General features: G+C 42.5%; 1 protein-coding gene across 2 annotated transcripts in view; it reads left to right on the forward strand.

Moving 5' to 3' along the window:
* CD226 (CD226 molecule) overlaps positions 1–19,524 on the forward strand; it is a 305,229-nt gene that overhangs the window by 204,905 nt on the left and 80,800 nt on the right. For both annotated transcript variants that reach the window (XM_078685711.1, XM_078685710.1), the window contains exon 5: positions 6,789–6,858. In XM_078685711.1, the coding sequence (XP_078541837.1) occupies positions 6,789–6,858 (70 nt within the window). The remainder of the gene's footprint in view (positions 1–6,788; positions 6,859–19,524) is intronic.

Raw genomic sequence — 19,524 nt, forward strand, 5'->3', positions numbered from 1 at the left:
AAAACATACACGATCCCAAAACATCTCTAGATTGTACAGGACACAGCCTTTACAACAATGCTTTTACTACGCATGCCTTTGCCATGCATTATAATAATTGGTATATATTTATATATATCGGGTTTAGGGGTGGTAGTATTGGTATGTATGTGTGTATATATATATAGGGTTTAGGGGTGGGTAGTGGTAAATGGTGGTAAGGGTAGTTTAAGGGTTTGGGGTTGGTGGTGGTAAAGAGTTGTAAGGATAATCTTAGGGCTTATGGGTGGGTAGTAGTAAAGTAAGATTAGGAGTACATTTAAAAAGGCTAAGGGACTTGTCTTCCCAAAAAGAAAAAAGAATAATCCAATATTAAGGGCCTTATTCACAAAGGTAAACTTACACATATGAGCAAGTTTACAATTTTTGGGGTATTCACAAACTATAAATTTAATTTTACTAATAGTAACTTTGCGACAGCAGAGACTCTGCAGTTGGGGCAAAGAAACACCCCAAAAATAATAAACTTACAAAAAAATGTATGTTTTCCTTTGTGAATCAAGTCCTTTTTGAAGTGTTTAGGGGTGGGTAGTGGTAAAGGAAGAAAGGGGTAATTTTAGGGTTTAGGGGTGGGGAGTGTTAAAGGCAGGTTAGTAGTGAAATGAAAAAAGGCAGGGGTTTGGGGTTTCCTCCTCAAAAAAGAAAAAAGATACATGTCATATTAATGCATATTATACTTACCATGAATGGTAAAGGCATGCGTGGTAAAGGTATCTGTGTGGTAAAGGCATGCATTGTATTGTCATACAACCGATTGTACAATACTCTTGGCTTGATAATCTAAGCGAGATCACCAAAGACAAGTTCAGATCCTTTTTTAACATTAAACGTTGCCAGATATTGTCTAGTAGGCCACACAATCTGCTCATTATCTACCAATCAATAACGGTGCCACTATTCAATCATTGATATTGCTATCTCTTGCCCAAGATTCTGTTTTCCCCTACTTTATCATAATTTAGTAGCTATATAGATCTAATGAAGGAGGGGGAGTGGGGTGTTGTTTTATTTGTTCTGAGTATTCCCCTTTTAGCTTCATACTGTGGGCCTTTCATCAATAAGGACCCAATTATGAGTTTCGGGCGGTATACCACTGCTGCGCCTGCACCGCTGGGATTCTCCGCCGCCTGCCCACTAGCTTACAACTTTAAAGTGGCCTGGTTGGCAGGCTGCGAGGTGGTCCCAGGGCAGTACCTCTTTAAAAGGTGGTGGTGCCTGTGAAAAAGGCACCAAAATGGGAACGCCTCACAAGGTTCCTGCATGGCATCAACTCCAAAATCCATGCCGTGCAGGAACTGTTCTGCATGTACACAGGGGGGCAAATGTTATGCTCCCCTGAGTGCACCTTCAAACGTAGGAAGCACAAGGGGCCCTGTAGGGCTCCCTCTATTTCCTCTTCTTCACGGTGTACACAGCTGGCAGAGAGGAAACTTGTAATATGCTTGGCAGGACCAACACGGTACCGCCAAGCATATCACAGCCTCCTGACTGCCACCCCACCTCCAGAGAACGAGGGTTCCCTGGCGGCGGCGGTGGTCCCAGGGTGGTCCAACAGCCCAACTCGTAATGGGGCGGTAGGACCATATTTTGGAATAATTTTAATAGAACGTATCACTTTTTAGACACCAAAATGTACTACATGGATTAACTTTGTACCTGATTGGAAAAAATGAAATTGTGGAATGCCCCATACAAGTACCTGCTTTGAAAATGTATTATATTTTCAGTCAGAAGTATGTTTTGGTTATTTGTGTATTGTATGGTAAGGCATATAGATTTTGAAAGATGCTCAATAAGCTGTTTGCTACTACTACCAATATTGTTATATTGTTCTGCATGTTACCTAAGAGTTAATAAAAACGTTTGTTTAATTGAAGAATTGCGATTCCTGTAACCATGAATTAATAAGCAGTAACTAAGTGTTTGCTTATTCCAGTGCGTTCCTGATGAAAATCTCGATTAGAAATAATTGAACTCTTTGATGACAAAGCCTGTTTATAATAGTTGCATACTTTTAAGTTATTTTAAGTTATTTTGAAATGCCGGAAAATATGAACAAGTGATAATTAGCGTGAAAAAGCAATTCGATTAAAAAAAAACGACTTTAATAATTGAGATTTCTGAAAACTCTTTGGCATTTCTAGACAGGCATTTGACATTTTAGGTACTTTGGTAATCCGTGATAGTTCAGTGTAAAAGATTGGCTTTTTAGTTGCACTAATGACCCACCATCAAGGAACTCCTTGAACCAGGCATACTCTTCCAGGGGAAACATAGCACTAGCTTATCTGTGTTAGCCAATTAATGGCTTATTTCCAACCTCTAATTCACCATATATTTTTCCTCACCTTTATTTCGCAAAACTAATAAAGTTTATTATATATATATATATTTTATCCACGCACTGGGGCACTATCACTAACTCATTTACTACGCTTAGGTACCAAGCGTTCTGTTACAAAAATAATACAATTCTTGTTATCCACAGGCAGTACATGAGTTACATAGTTTTTTAAGCATTCATATTTCTGTGAGAAATCAATTCATGAATGTAGGCCCATATTTACTAATCTTTCTCGCAACACAATGCAACTCAAATAATGTTTGAACGTTTCTGCACTGTGTTGCGTATTGGGGAAGGAGCTGATTTGAGTCCTATTTACAAAGAAATTGTGTTGTTCAGCTTTTTCTCTGTGCTGGTGCACCTGTGGTTGCCTATCACGAATGCAGACACCCTTTGGATATGCACTTTAGCACTGATCAGCAGCGGGAAAGTGCACAAAATCCGATAGCCAACAAAAACAGGGTAAAAAAAATAGGAGGCAAAATGTTTGAGGAGACCCCTACTTAAAGTGCCAATTTGAACACTGGCCACATATACTGCAACATCATTTGTCGCAAAGAGAGATTTGTCAAACTGGGAAGTTTATATTTGTAGAATTCTCCAGTGTCTCTTTTTGATATTTTTCAATGTGTTAGACAACGTGGAGAACGTTGTTACACTCGTCATTTTCTTGTCTTGTTTATTTACTGTGGTTGTGTCTCAATAGAGCCTCACTTGTTGATTATGCTCTTTCTCTTGCTTCTTAATTGAGGGCACAAGATACTGTCTTTGTTTCACTTTGGATTCCAGTATGTCTGCTTTCTCTGCAACAATGCTAACCATCAAAATTCTACACACTCCTCACAACAAAAAGTCAGTTTCTTCGTTTGAAATCCAGTCCACATCAAAGGCTTCTTCTACAATGTTTATGAAAGTATCTTGAATTTAAATGTTAGGCTCACCAGAAACTTTCTGGTAACTTTTCGTATTAGACAATAGCAATTGGCACGCAGTTCTATAATCTATTGCGTCTTGTAGCACCAGAACATCTGTGTCGGTTTTGTTGTGATATCTTTAGCAAGTTTATTTAGGACTAGGCATTCTGTTCAGGGAAAATTGTACAAAGGAGTCTGCAATTTCTTTCTGCCTCCCGAGCGTGGGTGTTCCCACATATTCCACCCATGGATTTTGATACATTCGCAGAGATATCAGTACTGGTAGACCTGGGAATGCGTCAACATGCTATGCCTTCTCAAGTTAAGCATAGTGAGCAGAAATATCATTATTTCTCCTTGTTTTTCCTTGTTCTATGTGTGCTGCATCCTGCAGCACACTTATAAAGAGGAAAATGCTTCAGAGGATTGTTTTTGTGCAGGAAGGTTCCCCTTCCTGTGCGAAAACAATCCTTTTTACAATGCAGGCGCACTTGAACCATGGTGCTAGGGGGCCTGCGTTGGTGCTAGGCAGCACATGTGCACCAGCGCAGGGAAAAGACAGGAATGCACCGTATAATGTTAAATATGGCTCATTCTTGCCTTTTCCATATCATGCAGCACAGCGAGGTGGCTTGCTTCGCTGCATGATTTTTTTGATAAAAATTCTCCTAAAAGTCCAATTATTTGGAGTAGATAAATCGGCGCAATTTTGAACTTGTAAGGACATATCCTATGGGTGTTTTGCATGGTATGGCTCACTGCCATGCCTGCCTTCTTACTGTAGGCAATGTTTGCAGTAATATCAGGGAAATCAGCAGTAAAGACCTGAACACGAGACCATAAAACAGGCCCACAAGCAGCCGAAAAATCGGGCCACATACTGATCTGTAAAATCAGGCCTCTGGCTCTGCCAGATTGCCCTGTAGGCCAGTCTGACCCTGGATTAAAGTAATAGTCATCCTTATTACTCAGCCTCACGGAGAGCCCTTCCATTATAGAAAAATCTACTTTATATGACTATGGAAGTGTCTTCCCAGTGTGTTCTTGTGGTTTGAGAGTCTGCCATTTATTGCAGTATTTTCTTTCTTCCTGTGTTTGGTACTCGTGTGTAACATGCACCCGTCACTTTCTCTTGTAACACACTGTTCTCTACCTCTTACATTTGTTTATTTTCGATACCTGCACAAGTGCCACCATGGCCTACGTAACGTTTGTTCTTGTGCTTGGGTGCCCTCCATATATTGCAGTATTATACCTCTATGTTTACTTTGTACGCTTTTGTAACCTGCACACGTCACTTTTTCCTCCTGTAATGCACCGTTTGCTACCTCTTGTATTTTGTTGGTTCACGATTGTCACTTTTGTAATGCACTGTTTGCTACCTCTTGTATTTTGTTGGCTCACAATTGTCTTTTTTGCTTCATTTAATGTAACGTTTGCTTTTGTATTTTGTTCACTTGTAATGTTCTCATGTATCAGTTCTGTTCCTATTGTGAAGCGCTCTGACACCTTCGGGTAAAGTCTGCGCTATATAAAAACGCACAAATAAATATCACTGTGAGGGGTGGCATGGATAAAATTAAGGGGCATATTAGCAAGAACCTCGTTAAAATTATCGCAGTTTTAGCGACAGCAAACTGCTGCTAAAACGGCGATAATGGGCTTGCTAATATGCGTTATAGAATTTCAATAGAAGCCCCGGTTAGATGTGCAGGACATCTAACCTGGGCTTCTATGGGAACAAACCTTTTTTTAAAAATGCCATTTTATAACTTACATGTGTGCTGCATGAAGCAGCACACATGTATTTTACTGAACGGCATTTTAGGTTAGTTTATTTGCAGGAAGGGACACCTTCCTGCCCATAAACAAACCTCCCTGTTTGCAGACACCCTTGCACAAGGGTGCCTGCATTGGCGTTAAGTTGTGGGACTTAGCGCTTTTGCAGGGGGCAACGCCAGGCTCCACCACATTCTTGAGAATAGGGTGCAGCGTGGCGTTTCCGAAGTGGCGGTGAGAGGCGTTAAGCCAAAGAGGCTAACGTCTCTCACAGCCACTTCCTCGTGAATATGCCCCCAAATTCCTTTGTGCAGTTAATGGAAATAAAGTAAGTGAAGTCAAAGCATTGTATATAATGAAAAATACATTGCTGTTATATCTGTTTAGTTAAATAACATAATAGAAAAGAGTTAATTTCTGTTGGTGTTTCATTATAATTCTTCTTTTTCCTATCTGGGACATCTACACAGATTCGACTTTCGCCCCATAATTCTGCAATTAATGGTCAGAATAGAGTTACATAGACCCCCATACCGCTTGATCAGTATCACTTGATCTTCCCAATTTTCAACATCTCATCCATGTCTTTGAATTCCTAATATACCCTTTAGAGGGTTCTCCACTATCGTTATAAATGCATGATTTTAGCCATGAGCAATTTACTTTTGGAACAAAACACGTCGGGTGACCTTAAAATATCTATGTATCTCCACAGGACAACAAGAATTCAGCATCAGTACTCTTAACCTTAAATTATTTGATTCGATACCCTAGAGACAATTGGCTCACTGTTGCAAAATAGCACATTGCTTAGAGTCGTGCCAAATAGGCTTTTATTTGTGGAAGCATAGCGCTGCCAATTTCATGCAGCAGTGTGATGTGTGGGAATGTTAGTAATCTAGGCCATATGCATATATCTATAGTTACAAGTACAGTGATAGACTACCGAGCATATATACTATATACGTCTTTAAGGAATGTGGGTATGGAGATAACAATAGCAAATCAATACTTACCTTTATGTACTTAGAATGACAATATTTTGGTTGTTAATATTTATACCACAATATTTTTGAGGGATATTTCTTCCCTTGACATTCTGACAGACAGGTTGTATACAACTGCCGCCACGAAAGAAAATTTCATACAGCTGGGACGATTCAGTCGAGTGTCCACTTTATAAACATAAAATGACCTTGAGTGGTCCGTGTTGCCTTTGTTGTAACCTGTCATGCTCAATGAATGTAGGAAACATCTTGAATCCCTAGGCGCTCTTGTACCTTTGCAGCCAACGGGTTAGAAGAAGTACCTATTTTTTTTTTTTTAAATAAAGTTTATTATTGAAGTCCCAAGATTGCAATACATTAAATACATTTAAAACCAATACATCCATAAGAAGAGATTACCTTTAGGCATAATAATATTACATTTCCAAGAGTTAATAGATAATACATAAGCACTGAGGTTAGAAGAAGTACCTATGATGCTATCAGTAGCATTTTGAAATGCTCTTTCATTTGTACACAAGTGTATGAAGGAATTTACTAGAATATGCCCTTTTCTAGTATAGTGTAGGCAGAGGGATTGTTCACACGGATACCTAAACAAATAACCCCGTGTTTACTTGTGTTCATTGGAAACAACTATTGTGTGTTAGAGCTTTAGTCAAGTGTACATAAATAAAATGAGTCATGTTAAATATTTGCTTCTAGGAAGAAGAAAGAAAGAGAAACAAGAAGGAGAATGGCAAAATCGAAGCCCCGGCCCCCTAATCAGTCTCGGGTAAGAAACTTTTTTAAGCTATTGCAACAGCAAATGGAGGCAGGGTATGGTTTATGGAACATAATGACTTTGGCCATTGATCCACTCGTATATAAGCCACATCACATTACGCAAAGTTGGATTGCTATTTTTAGAAGGTTTAATCAGTTATCTAAAGGAGACGATATTTGATTAGTGCAGTTTGTAGCAGTTCACTTGATAGGCAGGGGAACAAACTGTGCTCATTGGGGCTTCATTCTCAAAATATTTTGAAACCTTAGTTTGTGGATAAAGTTTATTGTACTTTCCACAGTTTCAAATACCACCAATACTGATTCACATGATTACTTTTTCCTTTCCCTGGTTTTTATGCCTTGGATAGATTCCATAAAAATCCAAAGTTTTTGTCAAGGGAAGAAGTTCATTCCGTTCCATGGGGGAAAAAAATGGAGCACCTCTATATTTTTTAGTGGTGATGAGGAAAGGGTTTTTCTACAGGAAGAAGATGTTCCCACAGGGATAAAACGGATCAAAAGTAAAGTTTTGGAATCCAATTTGAGTTATAATTATTAGGGTTGGGTGTTAGAGGGTTATATCTGGAAATTAATGTGATTGATTTCTATGTGTATCTCTCAGGGATTCTGTGAATTCCAGCAAAATAAGGAAATCTAGGATAAACAGAGATTGCGTTAAATCCACTAGTTTTTTTGACACTTCAAAGATTAGCTAATTTAATGAGCAAAGCAATTCATGTACATTTTCTTCACAAAAGAAATTAAATAGAAACGTGTATTGAAAGAACCGAGGGGCATATTTACAAGCCCCTATAGCCACAGGAACCACACTTTTTACGTCCCTTTGGCGATAGGGGCTTAGCCTTATTTACAAGCTGGCATTAAGCCACTTAACGTGGCTTAACGCCACCTTTTTAATAAGGCACTGTTTCACCCTATGCTTACTGTGAAAGGGTAGGGCAATGGGTGTTGCGGTGGGTGTTTCACCGCAACACCCATTGATTTCAATGCTGCCTCATATTTTCACAGGTGGTGTAAATATGGGGCAGCGCTAAAATTAAGACCAGGGAAAACCTGGTCCTAACATGGCAAAACGAGGAGAAATGCTTTATTTCTCCTCGTTTATGCTGTTACACACATAGAAACAGCAAAACACCAAGAATGTCCATTCCAGAACATAAGCAATCTTTAAAAGAATGAAGATTTGCAACTTGTTTTTGTGCTGCACAATGCACCGCACATAGAAGTTACAAATCACATTTGTGATTGTTTATGTGCAGGAAGAGACACCTTCTTTCACATAAACAATCAATTTTCCCCAGGGGGCCTCCAGGCACCCATGCATTATGGTGCAAGTGTGCTTGTGTTGGCGCTAGGCAGCTTAATTTAGCACCATGGCTAGGGGAAACGCAAGGGTGCACAGTATCCTCATAAAAATGGTGCATTCCTGCATTTTCAGAATGTTGGAGGGTGGCATTAGCAAGTTTTGCTTAACGTCACACTCTGTCATTCTGTTGTACACATCCCCCCAATTCCTTGACTCATAGAACATGTATGCAATTTGGCTACTACCTAATTCTCACAAAAACCTAACATGGTATATACAAGTCTGACAACAATGTGTTAATGACTACAAATTTACATCCTCAAAATCTAAAAATGTAATTGCAGTACAGCCAGTTGTTGAGACTGTAGCAAATTAGTTCTGTAGAAGAGGTATTCAATACACAAAATGATGTATTGAACCTAAAATTCCACATGAAAGGCTTTAGGGAGGAGAACTTAAGATAGCAAAACACTTGATGGAACATACATCAAGAGTAGAAATTACGGAGAAAAAGGACTAGTTACTGTAAGTGGAAGTGATTGAAGGAGGAATGTAAGCGGAGTTATGCCACAAAAGGAGGACGCCATATGCATACGCACAATGCCACACAACAGGCGTTTTCAGAGAGAAAAATGAATTTTCAGACATCGTCTAGGTTTGAAGGAGAAATAGAACATTAAGATTATGATTAATGATACATATACTCTTGTAAATGAATGTATTTAGGGCATATATTATTTTATTTCAGACAATGCATAGTGATCATATCTGAGGAAGGATGATTGTTCTCAAAACATATAGCAGAAGAAAAAACATTACATACTAACAAAAAATGAAAAAAGTGAGAAATTAATAAGTAACGAAATAAAGTGAGAAATAAATAAAATAAGGGGAACAAAGAAAGATGAAGTAAAATGATGATTCATAAAGAGTAAAGAATAGTTTCATGAGAGGGGTGGTTTTTAGCCTCACACCACTGCACCAAGAATGATTTGTGAGAAAAACATACTGTATAAAAGACATATTGAAATTAAGGTTTGCATACTTAAATAACGAGTTAACATTATAACTAAGCAGCCATTACTTTGATCTGCTATCATCTTAACAAGTTAAGGTATGTAAAGCTGACTTGCATACCTAGAGAGTAGAAAGATTGTTAACTACTTTTTTAGTTTTATTACAAACGTGTTCAATGTGAATAAAATAATAGTTAGCTCTCATAGTCCAAATTCGTTGTTACATTCACAAAGGGCCTGCAAAGAGATGCAGAAAAGTGGGAACAGAAGAAGTTATGTCAAAAAAATTGCTAAAGCGTATGGGAGCCCCAGAAGTTACTTTCCAGAGCTGATCACGGAAGAGACAAATCAGCAAGAAAAAAGCAGTGCAAATACAGCCTAGATTCAAAACAGCCAGGTCTTTAACTGTTTCCAGAAGCGTAAGTGATTTAAAATCTTTCTTAGCTTAGGCAGCACAGAGTTCCATAGGGTTGGAGACAGAACAAAAAAGGAGCATCTTCCTAATCTGGTTTGGATGTAGCGAGGTATAAAAGCCAGGTTCAGATCAGCGGAACATAAAGATCTAGTGGGCATGTATGATTGCATCAGGGCAGCTAGACTAGGTGCTCCTTGCTTGTAAAGGGTTTTATGGGAAATGCAAAGAGCTTTGAACTTCACATGCTTCTCGATAGGCAACCGATGAAGCTTATCTAAAAGTTGAGAAATCGAGCTGAATTGAGGGTGAGAAAAAAGAAACCTAGCGGCTGCATTTTGAACAACCTGCAATCAGTTCAGGATAGGTTTGTTTGCACCGTAATAGAGAATGTTGCAATAGTCCAGGTATGAAATAACAAGGGATTGTACAATTAGTTGGCACATTTTCAGAGAGGAGTCCTATAATTGACTTGAGAATGCTTCGGTTGCCAAAGTAGTGACAAGCTAGAGTTCTAACTTGGGTTTCTAAGGATAGAGAGTCATCTGTCCAAACCCCGAGATTTTTTCCCACAGATTTAGGTTTGGGGGACCCTAGCGCATCTGCGCACCATTGATCGCCCCAGAGATGAGTGTGCCTACCCAGCAGGAGGATCTCTGTTTTATTGGCATTATGTTTTAAACAGTTGTCATGCATCCATCTAGCAACCGTTAGCCAGTTTTAAAGTTAGAACTGACACCAGCTGACTCCGCTGACAGTGAATTAACTGTGTATTGTCAGTGTATGACACTAGTGATAACCCCAAGGATTTCATAACATCAGTTAGAGGTCTGACGTAGATATTAAAAAGGGTAGTGCTATGCGGCGAACCCTGGGCAACGCAATGCACCACTGCTCTTTGAGATTAGGCCAAAGGGGAGGATATTAATTGAAAAGACTGCTCTATTAGAAAGGAGGTAAACCAGATCAAGGCTTTGCCCTGTACCCCCAATTTGCAGAGGTGGGTATGTAAGACTGCATGTGAGACTGCTTTGAGCAGGACATTTTCTTTTGTTGATTTTATTTATTGGAATTTTCTCCAACAGAGAGTAAACACCAACTCACCAAAGAAATGAAGACAAAGACAAAGAGAAAAAGGAGGATATACAGGGCAATTAAAATTGACATAACAATGGCACTAGTATGACTAGCATCCATAAAGAGTGTACTATTACAGATGGGCCATAAAACATATCTTCACTTACATATCCAGGGGAAATAAAGAAGAAGAGAAGGAAAGGACAGGGCCCAGTAGTACCAGCTACATGAGAAATAGTTCTAAGAGGGGGTTACATACATGTTCAAGTATCTAGGGCATGTATCAGCTTCGTCCGCTACACCAATATAAAATCACATCTAAAAGGTGCGTCTATTTATCCCTGAAATTACGGAAGGGGGCATACATGGAGTGGACCTAGTGTGCATTACCTACATGCATGTTTACCATCGGGGCTTAATGCAGTTCCACTACAATCACTCCGACTCCTCAGGGTGAAGCAATAACTAAGCCCTCAATGGTTGCCATGTTTTTTGGTCATGAGGCAGGTGGTTGTAATGTGGCATATGTATCACGGGTAGTGTGATAGTAGATTAAGTCAAAAATCTAAGCCTTCACCGTTGGGACCGTGGGCCCACCTGTCGAACGAAACCTGCCTCTTAGCTAGAAGCAGAGCAATAGAAACAAATAACCTCAATTCTGCCTGTATGGGCCTAAAATACCCCAACAAGGCCAGCAGTAGGGTTGGCCGCAGCATGCAGTCATTTATCCGGGACAAATAGCGAAAGACCTTCCCCCAGTATTCCAATAATGGGTGTACAGTTCCATGTCAAGGTGTGAAAAGTCAGCATGCTCACGCACATCTGGAACAACTGTGTGATATGGTGGGGCCATTTTAGCTAGTAGGTACGGTGTGATATATTTCCTGTGTAAATATTTCAAATGCAGCAGATTATGCTAATGATTGATAGAGACATACCGTGTTTGCTCACAGCAATGAAGCCATGTTTCGTCTGGCAAGGTGCACCCCAAGTGTCTTTCTGAGGCCACCCGGGCCCCTGCGACAACCACTGGCCAGAGTGTTGAAGATGAGCGATAGAGCTGGGAAATTAGATGGGCCCAATTAGTTGAGGTGATAGCCAATGTGAGTGTGGGAAAGTCTGTTGGCTCCCTTGGAGATGATGTGAGCACGGCATGTATGGTTGTTTGCAATCTATGCAAAATAAACTTGTCCATGTAGGATGTGTCGTGACCTGCTGCCAACATTGCATAACTGAGTATTGGAAAGAGGTCACCAATAATCTCTAGTCCATATAGGGTTACAGTTTGTTTGGTAAGTGTTTCTGTAATTGGAGGTAGCCAGGGACTATCTAGCAATGGTATATGCAGGGAATACAGAAAACCAGTATTAAGATATCTTTGTAGCTTGACCCAGTCCCAGTATGTGGTTTGTAATGTTTGTATTTTGGATGGAGTCCTAGCCAAGCCACAAGTTATAATAGGAGAGAGTGGACAAGGGCCAGCCTGCGAACATTCTGGCTTCAGATACTGCAGCCTAGCATCGGGGTGGTATCAGTAATATACAACAAATTTACTTGTGCAATCAGGTAATATACGTAAATGTCTGGGACTCCAAAACCCACTCTGGTACAGCATAGTCAGTGCCAGCCTATTTACGGCTGTTTGCCAGCCCATACCCATTTAATAAGCAAAGTGTCTCAAAAAATTTATTTGTGAGGTAAATGGGGATGTTAAGGAATAGGTATAGAAAGCAGGGCAAGACTACCATTTTAGTAATAGAAATTCTAACAGCAATCGAGAGAGGACGTTTAATCCACTGATCAATTTGCGTTGACAGTTTATCAATTGCAGGCCCATAATTGAGCTGGATAACCTCAGGAGCACTTCAATGAAGGAAAATGCCCAGGTATCGGGGAGGATCTGTGCACCAGCACAGTGGAGAGTCTATGGTGAAGTGGACCGTGGATTCTGTCAATGGGAAAATCTCCGACTTATTCCAGTTGATGGCGATTCCAGAGAAACCCACGAAGTGCAAGACCTTTCAAAGCAGAGGTGGGAGATTAGTTTCAGGTCCCTTATGAATAACATCACATCATCGGCAAAGAATGAAGCTAATAGAAGTCTCAGGTGAAATATTAGCCAGGGCTGTAAGTGTCGCACTGGCCAATGTAGTGCAAGGGGATCAATAGCAATAATAAATAGTAGGGGCGATAGTGGGCCGTTCTGCCTGGTGCCACACGTAAGTGGGAACTGTTCAGTTAGATCACTGTTTACCCAGAGCTGGGCCATTCCCAGCTTCCGCAATGTGGCATCTCGAAAGGACCATTCCAGCGAGTCAAATGCTTTCTCAACGTCTAGTAAAATTGCTACAGCAGAAAGTGTAGGATCGATTTGGTTAAGAACTGCAAAAACTGCATGGCGATCAACAAACATGGACCGGTTATGGACAAAGCCTGACTGGAATGGGCAAACTATCTTATCCACCAGAATGGACAGACGAATGGCAAGGACTTTAGCTAAAATTTTGTAGTCTAGGTTTAACAATGATAAGGGCATATAGGAGGCACAACAATGAGGAGGCTTATCGGGTTTAAGTAAAAGTGTAATTACTGCCTCTCGCATGGTGGGTGGGGAGGGATCCCTCCTTTAAGGCCTCTGCATACACCTTAGTCAATGGGGAACTAATAAAGTCTTGTAGGCTTTGTTGAAAGCACCCGTCAGCCCGTCCGTGCCTTGGGCACCGGTACCCTTTAGATCATCAATAGCCTGAGAGATTTCGTCTGCATCAATGGGCGCAGCTAGAAACTGGCTTTGCCTTTCATACATTCAAACCATTGCAACCTCAGTGAGCTAATCAGTAAGTGTGTCCCCCGCAGGAAGGTCTTGTGAGGTATATAAGTGGGTATAGTAGACGAGAAGAGCTGATGCAATGTCCTCCCTACGTGTGCACGATGTTCCATAATCCAACTCAAGATGTGTTACAAAGGAAGATTGAAATTGAGGGCAAAGTAATCTGGCCAGTGTCCGACCAGGTCAGTCGCCCTTGCCATATACCTGAGCCTGCGCATATTTGCCATCGTAGTTCACTTTTCTTGTCGCCAACTCCTGAAATTCCGCAGGGAGTGTTGCGCGCTCACGTATGGTAGGGAGGCAGTTGCCAGTCTGAGTTTGTAAGTCGATTTCTCTGAGTTTTCTCTCTATTGTCTCAAGCTCCCGGCATATGGAGTGCAGTACTCCCACCTGCTTGGCAATACACACTCCTCTAATGTATGCTATATAAGCTTCCCAAAGGATAGCCTGCTGCTCCACTGTTCCAAAGTTCAAATGAAAATGCTCCAATACGACTTTCTTGACCTCGTTGCGGAACACCTCATTAAGTAGTGCCTCAGAGGGGAAATGCCAGGACATACAGAGATGTGAAACACTGGGAATGTTGAGAGCCAGAAATACAGGTGAGTGGTCTGATAGTGTATGTGGGTAATGTTCGACTGCGGGGACAGTCAATAGGAGTCAGTGAGAAAGATACCAGTGGTCCAAACGTCGAGTGGGGCTGAGTAGAAGGAATCATTCCGAATGTGGGGTTTCGGGCCCTCCAGGGATCTTTAAGACGGAAAGACTGTAATAGGGAGATGAGTGCCCATACTTAGTGGGACTTAGTGACCTCTCTTGAGCCTGTTGTGTCCGAAGAGGGGTCTAGTGTGAGCTTGAAGTCGCCTCCCATCAGTATATTGCCAGCTGTTAGTTGAGATATATATGTAGATATGTTAGGGAAAATTCGGAAGAATATACATTTGGGGCCAAAACATTAATCACTAGAAGCGTCTCATTCCCCATCACACCAGTAATCAGGAGGTAACGACCATCAGGGTCAGTGACCACCTCCCGGACCCTGAAAGGAATTGGCTTGTGGACCAAAATGCACATTCCCCTAGAGAAGAAGCTATAGTTAGCAAAGAATCGATTTCTCCCCCACGGTGCTGCAAAGTGGTTGGTGGAAAGTGGGCCATAGTGAGTTTCCTGCAAGAATGCCACTTGGATAGAGTATCTGGACAGATATGACAATACCCATCCTCCTTTTCGTTGGTTAGAAAGCCCTCTGATATTCCATGTCATACATTTCAACGGTAGTACCTCATGTATCGTTGCTGGTGGGAACATCTATGCGGTTGTGAGATGTGTGTATGTATAAGGATGTGAGAAATATGTTCATGTCTGCGCAGCAACATTGTTAGTGCCCTGTAAAAAGAAACATTAAGATACATAACATCGGGGGGAGGAGCTACGCCAGCAATCAAGATGGCCGCTTAGGCTCCCGGCTCCGCCGACCTCCGTATCCTGCCAGAAGATCCTGTCGATAATCCTGATTTAACGCCCGACCTCCGTGTAGATGAACCGCTGCTCACTCCGATGGTGCAATTCCGAAGATTTAATTCGCTTGGGTGACGAAGTTGCGTCGAGTGGAAGTGTGCGGCCTAATCCAGCAGGAGAGCCGGGGCCTCGAGTTTTGATCTGCCCGTGTCGTAGTCGAACAACATCGGCCTTGGGAGCCAGTCAGGGTCCGGTCTACCGTAGTGGAGGTTTTTTCTTTGCCCGATCTCGATGGCGCTCATTTTGCCTGACCAACATTGAGGGAGGAGTGACGTGGCACGATAGTGGCCGGGAGTGGAGGTCCCTGACCCGTGGACCCGGTGTGACCCGGCCGGGGTTCCGTGGGTCGGGGTCTTCGCTCGCGCAAACGAGCTGCATATTGTTGCCGCAGAATCCGGTCAGTCCCCTCCGACGCCGTCCTTTCCGCTCCTGTCTGTTCCCCCCGGGGAAGCCGGCTCCTCGAGGGAAGTGAACATGATCGTTGTTGAGCGTGGAGAAATGGATCGGATGGAGAGTGAGCCGTCGCTAAAGACTATAATGGCAGCCATGGGGGCATTTCATTCACATGTGGATGCCCTGATCCACAAAATGATGACGGCCTTATTGGTGATGGAGTGCGTGGAACCGGACCCTGCTACATCTCAGGTATTACCACAAGCTGCGATTTCAACTACGACCATCTTGATTCTGGACGAGGACCCCGTGCGACGAGAGGAGCAGCAGCCCTTGGTTGGTCTCTTGGAAAATCCCGACCCCAGTGTTTTGAACGTATTGACATAATTACCATCATTGCTGACTTTGGGAAAACCGATTTGCGTCCCCTCCCCGGAGAATCCTTTGGGTGATTGTCCTTGGACTTCTGTTTCATCCTCTCCCTCTTTAGTGACTTTACGATCTTGGAGAAAACTACATTGGGACTATTCGTCCGTGAGGGAGTGTTCCTATCCTGCTGAAGTTCTTGGCCACTTGCTGACTTTGAATTGTATTGTATTGAATTTATTCAGACTCTTTTTTCACTTTGATTCTCCTGCTGAAGTGATGGGAGGGGTTCACATAATGGTGCGGAAGGGCCAGGGTTGAGAATGATCAACTGTAATTGGTATTATAGCCCTAATGGATGTGGAATTCGTGGCTGTTTGTCTCGCGGGAGGATGGGCAGTGCGTCACGGCTCCCCCTGATTTATTTTTTGGAACTATAGATATTATTGACTTTTCATCAAAGGGGGTGCTGGTTTCTGGCAGGGGGAGAGGGGACCAGGAGCTTATATGGAAATGCCCTCCCCCACAGTCTCTCTTTTCTTCTTTTAGAACCTAGTTAGTTGGGGCGACAGGCACACTGCTTGGGGGGTTAGGCGATAGCCGTTGCAGGGGTGCAGGGTGGGGGATGGGTTTTTTGTTTTCTTTCTGTTATCGCTCATATGTTTTTTCCTTTTTTTCGATCTCTTTTTAGTTTTTCCTTTATTAGTAATATTGTCTAAATATCCTGATTATGTGTTTTTTTTTTTTTTACATTCTAGTATCTGGCTGTCATCAATCTCTGCAGTTCTGTTTTTACGGTTGGGAGGGTCTTGAGAGTCCGCATTTAAACTGTTTATCGATTGTAATGTTGCAAGTCATATCTCGAATTCATTAGGGCGAGTCTCTCGGGGATTCCTCTGTTGCTCCATGTCTATCCTGCTATTGTTCCTGTTCACCCTATTATCATATATGTATATATGGCACCGGATATGTATATACCCTTTTTTCTTATCTTAAAATAATAATAAGATTTATAAAAGAAATAAAAGATACATAACAATAAAGAAAACTTAAGCTCCAAACCCCCCACCCACATCGGATAAGAAACTAACAACATCCAGTAAATCCCTTTATTATCCCAATAAGAAACCACTAAGTGAAACTGTAGGGGAACTCCTAGGGGTAGGCAACACCCATGGGAGACGGCCAATAAGATCTATGTTTCTGATATAACTCAGTGCTGCCAGTGTAAGCATAACGTGAAGTGGGTATGTCCTAACTGTCAATACGTTGCCGCCTGGGAGCCAAAGTCCAGGTCGCCAAAGGGCCACAAGAGATCTGGATTTATCAGTCATTCCGCACAGGGTTTAGTAGCCCAGTTAGAGATCATGATCCCGTTGGCTCTGGTTGGGATGATGGCACCTCTTTGCTACATGCATGGGGGTCTAATTTACCTCGATTTTGTTTCCAGCAATTGGTGGCTTGAGCCGGTGAATCAAAAACCTGTGCTTTTCTGTTAATCTGAATATGTAGCCATGCCGGAAACAGCATAGCGTAGCGTATATTTGCCTTCTGCAGTGTACGTTTAATGTCCATGAACTTACGGCGCGCCTCTTGCACCATATTAGTGAAGTCCGGGAAGAAAGCCAGAGTCATGCCTTGATATTGAACAGTCCCTCAATCTCGAGCAACTCGAAGAGCCACGTCGCGGTCATGATAATTGAGGAGCTCCGCAATAATCAATTGTGTAGGTGTGCCAGGTGCCGGGTGCAGGTCAAACGATCAGTGGGCCTGTTCCACCGCAAAAGTCGAGGAAAAGGCTTCTCTACCATACAAATCCAACAGGAGTTTCTCAACGTAGATGGCCGTGGGGCCAGTATTTGTGGATTCCGCCACCCCAGCTTTGCCAATATTATTCCTGCGTGACATAGCTTCCACATACTCCACCTTGGAGGCAACCATTTCAAGAAGATGTTAAGCTCTCTCAAGTCTTTTTCTACTGGTGGTTTGGTCATCCTCTAGGTCTGATATTCGCTGCTCAGCGGCGTCTACGCAGGTCCCATGTTGTTTGATGAGGCCGTACATATCTTCCAATAGAGCTGTGAGTGTGTCCAGTTGTGCGTCAATTGATTAAAATACAGCTTGCAGTTCTGCTACTATAACTGCAGTCCCATCCAATGGGTGGACCTCTGCTCCAGGTGGACCCTCTGTTTCATCGCGTCTAGGGGTCCTGGCTGCGTTGAACGAGAGCTGGCACCGCTTAGGATCTGTACGCCTCATCGTGGGGTCAGGGCAGCGCATTGTCTTTAAATAAAAGGAGTAGTATATGATGCTGTAGTACCTCCAGAGGTCCCCAGCCCTCAGATCTCAGTCTCCCAGGTAGAGACCTGTTAGTTTAATTCAGCTAATTAATGGTGTTGCTATGAGTGGAGCCAACCAGGGTGATTCATCAGCGCGAAGGACTTGGAAGTGCTAGACATGCAGAGAGAGAGTGACTTAGCAATCTCAGATATGTTGCTTCCAAGTTATGCCCAATATGGCACTTATTGCCGTGGTTCATGCTCTCCCCAACCGGGGGCTGGAGGTTTGAAAGAGGTTTTCAACACCTAGTGGCTCACAAGGCATGCAGCGCAATCCTCACAGTGCACCACTTCTATCCAGTGTCTTTCTGTGTCTGTAGAACTTAGGTAGCAGTGGGGAGACAGTGCTATCTATAGACGAAAGCACTCACTGCCGTGGTCCACTGCTGGGATACCTTCTTGCTTCGCACTCTTGTCTTCAGCTGAGATCACTCAGTCCCCCTCAGGCCTGACGATCACCAGGCATTCCAGGGCTTGATTACTGCAGCACCGCAGCCACGCATGCATTGGGCATAACCCTCAGGCTCACTCGTGACCCCTGCAAACACCGGCCTCCTAGGGCCACATCGGGCTGTGAGCAACGTGGGCCACAGTGGCTCACTCAATGAGCCCAGCCAGATCCCAAGCAGCTCGGTCCATACCGCATCATCAGGGGCATTACCACACTCAGCGATTACCGTCAGGATGCCAGCGGAGCGCTGGAAGGCTGCAGCTATAGAATGTCGGCTCCAGAGCTTCACAGTCGAGCAGCCATCGTCTGCAGCACTACAAAAGGTTTCAGTTGCTGTTAGGAGAACAGTTTCAGTGCTGTGTGAAGGTCTAAATCCATTCTGGGAGCAATCTAATATTTTATTCTGTTTTAAATATGTGGGTAGGAGACTGTTCACATGTTTCTCCACAACGTGGGATAAAAATGGCAGAAGAGAGATGGGGGTGATAGCTTTCTGGCTGAACATTTAGTTGCTTTTTAAAAAGATTAATAACCTTGACATGTTTCCATGATGTTGGCACCACTGCGCTGCTCAACGAAGGATTGGGAAATTCTAGAAAAATATGTGCAATACTCTCCTGAAATTTTAAGATATAATCAGGTTTTAGTGGGTCGTCCAGGGATCCTGATTTCACTTGGCACATAGGCTTGTATTCCAAATTCGTTTTTACATTCATAAAGGGCCTGCAGAGAGATGCAGAGAAAGAAGGGGCCATAGATCTACAATGATCTACTCATACAATAGATAATAGGTTTATAATGAAATATGAAAATCTGAATCAAGGGTGAAGAGATTCATGAGTATATTTGGAGTTTGAGGCACTAAGGTCCAAAGCAAGGGAGGGAAGAGAGTGGGTGATGGATTATCTTACTTGTCCTACTGATAAGTTAAATCATGTGGAGGG

This window comes from Lissotriton helveticus, chromosome 4_1 (genome assembly GCF_964261635.1).
Source record: "Lissotriton helveticus chromosome 4_1, aLisHel1.1, whole genome shotgun sequence".
Classification (NCBI taxonomy): Eukaryota; Metazoa; Chordata; class Amphibia; order Caudata; family Salamandridae; genus Lissotriton; species Lissotriton helveticus.